This window comes from Symphalangus syndactylus, chromosome 1 (assembly GCF_028878055.3).
Source record: "Symphalangus syndactylus isolate Jambi chromosome 1, NHGRI_mSymSyn1-v2.1_pri, whole genome shotgun sequence".
In the NCBI taxonomy this organism is placed as follows: Eukaryota; Metazoa; Chordata; class Mammalia; order Primates; family Hylobatidae; genus Symphalangus; species Symphalangus syndactylus.
In genome coordinates, this window is record NC_072423.2 from 152,354,725 (window position 1) to 152,363,848 (window position 9,124).

The 9,124-nt window shown below is 43.0% G+C and overlaps 1 protein-coding gene across 2 annotated transcripts in view; it reads left to right on the forward strand.

Annotated features, from left to right (window-relative positions):
• Positions 1 to 7,846, forward strand: part of MFHAS1 (multifunctional ROCO family signaling regulator 1) — a 110,362-nt gene extending 102,516 nt beyond the window's left edge. The window contains exons 3-4 of one of the 2 annotated variants that reach the window (XR_010114629.1): positions 762 to 872; positions 5,153 to 5,269. Coding sequence is in view for 1 of the 2 variants with exons in the window: in XM_055288848.2 (XP_055144823.1) it covers positions 5,153 to 5,186 (34 nt within the window). In the remaining variant the exon portion in view is untranslated. Of the gene's footprint in view, positions 1 to 761; positions 873 to 5,152 lie in introns of both variants that reach the window. The other variant, XM_055288848.2, reaches the window with a different exon arrangement.
• Positions 7,847 to 9,124: the final 1,278 nt, after the last annotated feature.

Sequence of the window (9,124 nt, forward strand, 5' to 3'; positions counted from 1 at the left end):
ACTGAAGAAGGAAGTTCATTCTGATATTGGCTGATCATGTGTTACAGAATTGGCAAAAAAAAAAAAAAAAAAAAAAAAAAAAGGTGGGGTGGTGGTTTGAAAATTATTGAGCTAAGCTTTCTCCATTTTTAGGAAGTACTAATAATAATAGAGGGGAAGGCTGAGTTATTGCATTTCAAAGTACCCATTTAAAATCTTGGATTATTGCCTATATACTGTAGAGTTCCCATTCAAGGAAGATACCCACCAAATTCCAGTTACTTGCTGTTTGTAAGTATTCTCAAAAGTACCGTGATTACTTTGCACAGGAATTTTGGCAGTAACATCATTTTGACATAAAGACATTTAAGACCAATTGCAGTAACCTTTCATAAAAAGCAGGATGAAGTCTGTAGCCTTTATATCACCAAACAAACAGGCCATGTATGCCTAACAGCACACAAATTAGTATGAACTTGATAAAATATTTTTAAAAAGCAATGGCGTGAGATGAATTAGGCTTTATCACAATGGAGAATTTTTCACTGACCACAGAATTTTAAAATAGAGTGAGGATGGGATGGTATTTTATAAGAAAAGGCCCTGTGGAGGTTGCCTGTGGGGTGTTTCACATTGATTTGCATTGATTTGTTTTGTTGTATGCAAGGAGTGAGACAGCTCTTTGCCTTGCTGTTTTAACAAGCTAGGAGGAATTGTGTTTCTTTAATTATTTAGTCTCCCATCAGCCACATTGATACTGGAATTTTTCCCTCTCTGCTTAGGTATCTTCATACTTTCTTGGAAAATTAAGTGGAAAAGATAGTGCTTCTTTTCCTTATGCCATCATTTTTACTGTACCCAAACTGTGACTTTAGGAGCACCAATTTTTAAGGGTAAGTCTCCGTGAAGCAGAGAGAATTTCTTAAATAGGTAAGGCCTTCTTGAGGACTCGGAGAGATTAGGGGGGATATGGCGGTGTTGGGATGAAGAGATTTTGGAGAACAGGAATCCTAGACAAACCTTATACATCTCTAGAATCAAGTTGCATATGGGAATTAGAAAGAAGGGAAATGCTTGATTCTTTTGCTGAATTTAGTATGATATTGCATAGACAGTGATCTTAGATATTCGTTCGAAAAAGGAAGTCATTTTTGAAAAATTTTACTATTATGCAGAAATAAAACATCAGGTGGGTCCACACCTTCAGGAACTACACAGGGAAGTATCAAGATGGTCACAAGGAGGGAGAAGGAGGGACTGGGGGCAGGAGGGGAGAGGGGAGGAACGGGCAAGGCCAGGTAGGCAGGTCTAGGACAGGTTCATTTGAATAATCTCAGTGGCCCTGGGGCAGAGGGGTTGCCTTAGTCGTCTGGCACCTGGCTCAGGGGTGATTAGGGCAGGTGGATGGTGGCCTGGAGTGCGAGAGCCAGTAAAGGAGGTGTTCCAGGTGTCGGTTCAGGATTAGTTGGTTTGTATTTGAAGAGTATACTGCGGGCAAGTTGTTTTACCATCTCTAGGAATTGGCTAATCCTAGGAGGGGCAGTCCCTCCAGAGTCTGCAAGGCCCAGAATAGGAAAGCACCAGAATACAGAAAATAAAAGACATGGTTAATACGACATGCCATGGCTTCAGTTTCAGCCTAAGTGTCTCAGTACCTTGAGTCATAATTTCTTCGTTGCATCCCGGAAGGGCAAATTTCAATTCCCTAACCTGGGAGGACTCGGGGGCTGGGTGGGCCCCAGGCTGGCCCCTCCCTTCAGCTCCAGACCTCTGTTTCCAGTGTCTCAGCCGGCATCATCCCTGGATGTCCTGTAGGCTTCACAGGTGTACAGCTGAATTTATTGCCTTCCTCCCCCAAAGTTCCTCCTCAGTCTGTGGCCTGTCTTGGGTAACAGCATAGCTTTACACCATGGGTTCCAAGCTAGGAGTTCATGAGCCTCAGTGCCTTCCTCTGCTGTTTTCCCTCTACATAGTAATTCTCCAACACCTGTTATCCCATCTCATCAGTGTCCTGACATGAATGAATTTGACCCACATCTTCAGCTTCAGCCTCGGGCTTCCCTCTAGGGCCCAACCCCCCCAGCTACCACTTCCCCCATCTCTGCCAAGGTTCCTGTGACTGAGTCTCAGCTGGCTGCCTGCTCTCTTATGTTTTTGTCCTTCAAACCGACAATAATTATCTTTTAACATCCAGACCCCATCACATCTCTCCCTCTTGAAAAGCCTTGGATGGCTTCCTGGTGATAATAGGCTCAAGTTCAAACTCCTGGCCGTGGCTCACAAGGCCCTGCACAATCAGACCCCGGCCTCTCTGCCAACACACAGGATACTCCCTTACCGTGGGAGGTCAACCATGGTGGGCCCTGGCTGCCTCTCGGTCCCCTGGCTGGCCGCTGCCCTTCTCTCCTACCCAGTGAAGGCCCATTGGTCACTGAGGCCAAGGTCATATGTCAGCTCCTCTGGGGAGCCTCCCCTAACCGTCCTAACTGTAACCAGTCACTCTGTTCTTCATGTGTCCTCAATACTTTTTGTTTCTTTGTTTGAGACAGAGTCTTGGTCTGTCACCCAGGCTGGAGTGTATTGGCACAATCTTGGTTCACTGCACCCTCCGCCTCCCAAGTTCAAGCGATTATCCTGCCTCAGCCCCCCGAGTAGCTGGGACTACAGGCGTGCACCACCACGCCTGGCTAATTTTTGGATTTTTAGTAGAGGCAGGGTTTTGGCATGTTGGCCAGGCTGGTCTCAAACTCCTGACCTCAGATGATCTGCCTGCCTCAGCCTTCCAAAGCACTGGGATTACAGGCATGAGCTGCCGCACCTGGCTCTCCTCAATACTTTTTATATACCTCTTTTGGTAATGATCTCATAGTATCTTGGCTACTTTTTACCTGTGGCTTTTTCGTTACATCTGACCCATCATTCATTCAACAGATCTTTGTTGAGTAATTATCCTCTAGTAGGCATTGGGCCGGGTGTTGCGGATACATAAAGAGCTAAATGAAATCCTGCCCTCCAGAACCTAATAGCCTCTTCAGAGAAGATGGGAATCAAAACCATAACCAGGCAAACTTGTCAGAGTCTAATTATAGTTGAAACATGGTACCTGCCGTGATAGGTGTGTGAACAGAGTCCTGTAAGCACAGGGAAGAAAGAACTCTACCAGGAATAATCAGTAAAAGTTCCAGGAAGTCGTATTTGCGGTGGATCTTGAAGGAAGAGGACAAGTTTATGGAGATAGAGAGGTGGGGAGAAACAGAGAAGGTTGGTGATTTTGATGGTTGTTTTCTCTAAGATCCCAAATGTGGAAAAAGGCATATAGATGTGAAACAATTTTCAAGCTGGTTGAACAGTGGGATATTCCCTCTAGGTGTCCTTGATTAGGTATTCTTGTGTTTCTCAGTCTTACGTGTAGCCCGGGGAGCAGACTGTCTGCATTTCTGAAGGTCTGTTAGATTCAGTGGGAAAAATGTTTATGTAACACATCTCCCACGTGAACCCAAAACTCACACCACCAAAGTTAGCTGCTAGGTTGAGACGTGTGTTTTTACACTGCCATCCTCCTTACAGTTAGATTGATTATATTATTAGTTGAATTTGAGGCAGTTTTCAAAACCCTCTCTTCTGGGAGTTTACTATACTAATAGGCATTCAAAAAATTCTCATGGCAGAGTGCCTTAGAAATGTGAAACTCTTTCCTAGGGCTCCAAATATCCAACTTCTCTTTTAGCTTTGAAGTCAGATCACCCTAGTGAAAGGCCTGGCTCTGTCACTTGCTAGTATGCACCTGTGGGGAAGATATTTCATCTTTTGGAACCTTAGTTCCCTTCTTAGTAAGATGCTGAGGCCAGGCGCGGTGGCTCACGCCTGTAATCCCAGCACTTTGGGAGGCCGAGGCAGGCGGATCATGAGGTCAGGAGATCGAGACCATCCTGGCTAACATGGTGAAACCCCATCTCTACTAAAAATGCAAAAAATTAGCCGGGTGTAGTGGTGGGCACCTGTAGTCCTAGCTACTCGGGAGGCTGAGGCAGGAGAATGGTGTGAACCCAGGAGGTGGAGCTTGCAGTGAGCCGAGATCGTGCCACTGCACTCCAGCCTGGGTGACAGAGCGAGAGTCTGTCTCAATAAACAAAAAAAAAAAAAAATGCTGAGTAAGATGGAACTTACATGGTGGATTATTAGGAGTTGAAGATAAATAATGCACTACAGTGAACAACCTAATTCCTGGCATGTAGTTAGCAAATGAGAGGTTTTTGGTTTTTTTGTTTGTTTGTTGTTTTGTTTTGTTTTGCTTTGCTTTGTTTTGGTGATGTCATTATTATCATGCTTGAATGAGCCCATGACTGTATCTTGTATGGACTGGAGAAGTGTTTAGGCAGATGCTGAATTATCAGTATCCATGAAATCAGTGTCTCTCCTAACGAGAGATGGGGGATTGGAGGAAACGAATCATAACTCTTTTTTCCTTTCCTTTCAGTGTCTTTGTATATTTTATTAAAAGTTGCTAAAAAAAAAAAAACCCCTTTCAAAAACATCCCATCACATGTCATTGTAGGGAAGCAAAAATGAGAAAAACACTTGATATTTTTTCCTCTAACCATTTTATCGGAACTGAATCCCACTTTATTTGCTGAGGCTGCAGTAGTTTATTCATTCTATATTGATCAGACTCCAGATTTTCGTGGACAACTTAACTTATAACATTTTAAGTAAAATCATGCATTTTAGGCGGACGGACAGCTCACTTTATAGTATATATTCCTTCTCCTAGAGGATTATTTGGTGTGTGTCTCTGTGTGACCGTGTGTGTTTATTGAAAGGAAACAGTTCCGTGTTTAGAGTTTTGGGTTGTTAGTTAGAGGTCTAGTTAAGCTATAAAATTACAGTGGAATAAGTGGTGACAGTCAGTTAGTACAGTTCCCTCTTTATAGCTGAACTGAGCATAACACACTAACAGAAATGTTTGGCAATGGACTGCTGAAATGACTGTTTCCTTTGTGGGGACATTCGTTGCCTGACATTTACATGTTTATAATGAGTCCTACTCCTAGAAGTAGAAATGAAAATATGTTCAGAAAATAGATTTCTATCATTACTTCCTTTTCTTATTGAGGGTAGCATTGTCCAGTAACTTTTTGTCATCTCTGTGCTTTCTTCTTGTCCACCCATACAGGAAGAACGTTGGTGAAAAGCACAGAAACCAGTGACGTTTGTGGCTGTGGAATTTCCATGGAGAAAAGAGAGCATCTGAACACCTGGACCATCTTTTGGACCTGGCAGACCCTCTGCACTCCCCCCAGCGTGTTCTGTGAACTTGAGTGACCACGTGTGCTTGCAGGGTGCTTTTTGGAAGACTGGGGAAGAGTTGGGGAGGGGGTGGTGGGGGGAAGCATGGGCGAGAACATGGAGCAAATGTTTTACAACCTGAACCTCAGAACTGTGATCCTCCAAGGAGCGCGCTACTTGAAGAAAAGAGAAAAAAAAAAAAAGTCGAATGGCTTCTCAGGGATTTTGTTTTCTGTGCACATATAAGCCATAGTTACAGTACAGGTGGCAGTATTTAGAACACTCAGATTTCAGTTCTGTTAAATGTGAAAGAGGGATCAACTGACGTTCATTGCTGTTCCATAACTAGTGTAAAATATGTATATGTTTATCTTTATTTTTATAATATGCAAATACATTTAAATTTATACAGTTTGAAGCTTCTAGCGTTAGTTCACACTGGGTGCAATATTCTGCATGAGAACTGTGCCAAGATGGGGCTGATTTCTTACTTTAGTATAAGACTTTTTTGTTTTTTCTTTATTCTTTAATCCTCCTCACATTAAAAAAAAAAAAAATCTCTCTGTTAGCCCTTGGATCAAGTGTTGGTTCATAGAGATTGCCAATAATCAGAAAGAACCTTAAATGTGCATTTAAGACTGTGTCCCTTCCCTTCTTTTCGACAAAGGTCCCTGCCTGTATAAATCTTCGGGCATGCTGGTGGGAAATCCTTTGCTCTCCAACGTGTTATTAGTGCTGGGCAGAGATGGGGCACACTCAGGGGCCAAAGAGGACAAAAAAGTCCGTGCCAAACTTGAGTCTTTTAATGGTTTAAGATAATCAGGAGTCAGTTCTGAATCTTACAAAGTGCTCTGCTTAATAAGTACCTTACTTAGCAGAGCACTTTGCAAACATATTACCTATTAGCAGAGCTCTTTGTAGACCTTCCACATCTGGCTGTCAGACCTTAAGGTTGTGAATTTAGGCTCCATTTATGTTCACTGGAGAGCATAATCCCACATGGGTTATTTATAAATACAGAGCCTCTGATTGGACGGTCTCCTGCCAAGAACTAGTAAAACCCTTGTTTTAAAATCTTCACGAGGTAAAACTTAAAAAGCCAACCAAACAAATTGCTCTCCATTCTACTTTTAATTGGGCCAAACAGCATATGCTACAGTAATAACATGTTTTTTGGAGAGTGTAAAAAACTCTGTTTACATTTGCCTCCTCCATGGGTTGATTGAAAATGTATAAAACTGCTTCTTGTCAGCCTCAGACAAGAGGAGTGAGTTGCTGGGACTCGCTACTCTTTTACTTCTTTTGTAAAGTATTGACTCTTAGAAGGCCACAGTATACAAATCTCAACATGTTTCTTAAAAGAAATAACGAGCAAGCTGACTGCCCTGCTAGAAATCACAAACCGATTTTTGTAGAATATTTTGTGCCCCAGGTGTTAATTTCACTGACTCCAGAACCTGCAGTTCAGAGAATGATTTCTCATGATCATAAAAATTGAATGAGATCAGATGATGTTTGCATTTTTTTTAGTACTTGAATAGGACACCTCAAGTTTGAGATTTCGTTTTCTTTTAGAACACAGTGACAAGATTAATCTGGTGAATCCTTTTGTCACAGTTCTCGTGTGTCTGTGCGCGTCTCTGTGTGCGTGTGCATGTGTGTAAAACTGAATGGTAACATTTAATGGTTTTTTGGGCCATTGAATAGTTGGGAAGTAAGAATTTTTTAATTGGCATGAGACAGTCCCTCAACTGTCAAATTAACCCACTTTGACCCGTCTTTAGAAAAAGGCTTATTTGTATGATTTTGGGCTAACTCCCCCGGGACCATATTAAATGACAAAAATGCTCCTTTGGGTGACACACCCTGAAAAGTATTTGCTGTTATGAACATAAATGCCCAAATTCTTAATATCTAATATTTTTGACAAGTGATGTTTTGTGCTGTCATCTGAACCCTAGAGAAGCAGTGTCAGAAGAAACCTTGGTGTCACATGTGTCTTAGCAAAAGGGTTACCATGATAGAGGGTCGTGTGACCAAAAGATGCTCCAGAGAAGCTTGAGAATTTGTTTCAGGGTGGGAGGAGGGTTGGAGATACAAAAATCACCCTGCTCTACAGGACTCTTCAGCTGTCTATGCAAGAAATTCCGTTTTCTCTTTCAACACCTGGAAAGTCACAGCGGCCCACCGAGGCGACAGGCGATTCACTAAGCACAAGAGGAATGTTTTCTAAGCCAAGGCGTCCCTTGCCTCTTAAACAAATGCCCTCCGAGTTTGTTAGGGTTTCTATTCCTGCAACTTGTGGTGTCAAAACCACTTCCTGGAATTGTCAAAGCACTGCCAAAATAAATGTTTTTCCCCCTTCTAAGAAAAAAAAATGACAGTGCTCATATTTGACACTTGTGTATTGGACTCTCTTTTGAATGAATAAAAAGGAAAGGGTTTGGTGTAATTCCTGATGGGGTGCGTGTTGTTTTTCATGCCATGGTTTGTGAATTGTAATTGTGGTTTTCCATTTCGTTGTCGTAAATGGGCAAAAATTAAAAAAGAAAAATCAATAAAAATACAAAGAAATGGTTAAGCAGTTGTATTCCCAGAGCTTAATTATTTCTGATTTTGTTCATTTGTTTTTACTTTTAATTCTATCAGTTAAGGAATGACTGTTTTATAGTTTTAGTTCTTAGTGGTACTGTTGGAGCTGTGGGAGGTGGGTGGTGGTAGCTATCATCTGTTTGGTAATTGGTCCCCGAAGAGAAAACTAGAGTCCCTGTTTTAAAACTGCCTCTGTTTTCAGGCTGAGGATGTAACTCTTGAATATCAGCTCTCTTAAATCAGAATCTTTTTTTTTTTTTTTTTCAATGATCCACTATATTCCTAAGTCACAGCTGTTGAATTTATGGTAGGTTTGGAAGTTCCCCTGATCTTTCCTTCAAAGGCTCTTAGCAGAAGTCCTGCTACATACTGCCCCAGGTTGCCCTATTTGCAAACTGGAAGAGCAGGCCCCTCAGGTACGCATCAGAGGATTTAGTCCTCCATATTGTTTAAATAAAGGCAAAGAAAAGAAGGAAGGACCAAAGCCAGGGCGTTAACGTGGTGCATCCATAACGAGTCTGCAGCAACCTCAGTTCTTGCCTCCTCAGAAGAAAGAATTCAACCGAGGGGCATAAGACAGCGGGAGAAACCGAGGCAAGTGTTAGGGCAGGAGGGAAAGTTTATTAAAAAGCTTTAGAACAGGAATGAAAGGAAGTACACTTGGAAGAGGGCCAAGCAGGCGGCTTGAGAGATAAAGTGCACAGTTTGACCTTTGACCTGGGGTTTTATACGTTGGCATTTTTCCGAGGTGTTGCCCTCTGATTCTTCCCTTGGGGTGGGCTGTCCACATGCGCAGTGGCCTGCCAGCGCTTGGGAGGGGGCGCATGCGCCATGTGTTACTGGAGTTGTGCGCATGCTCACTTGAGGTGTTCTTCCCTTACTAGTTGAATGTCCCTACAAGGTCCTATACCAGTTAAGCGCCGCCATTTGCCTCTTAATGCGCATGCTTGAGCCTGCTCACCCAACTCCTGAGCTCTCATCCGAAAGCTGCTGATAACCAGCTTCAGCTGTTTTCTATCTGTTGGGAGCCAGCCTTTCCCTGGCACCGGCTGTGACCAATTATTATTTTAGACAGTGTAACAACCACCTTACCATGTCACCTGATGGTTGCTGGGGGGTTCTTCTGCCCTGTTCATGTCGGCCTCACTACCTACTGTAACAAGAGGAGCCCTGCCCTGAAGACAGCAATCCAGGGAAGAAGGGATCGCCTCAGACCAGGAGAGCCTCACTGCAAGACTCCTGACAAGGCAGGTAGAGCCGCGGGGTG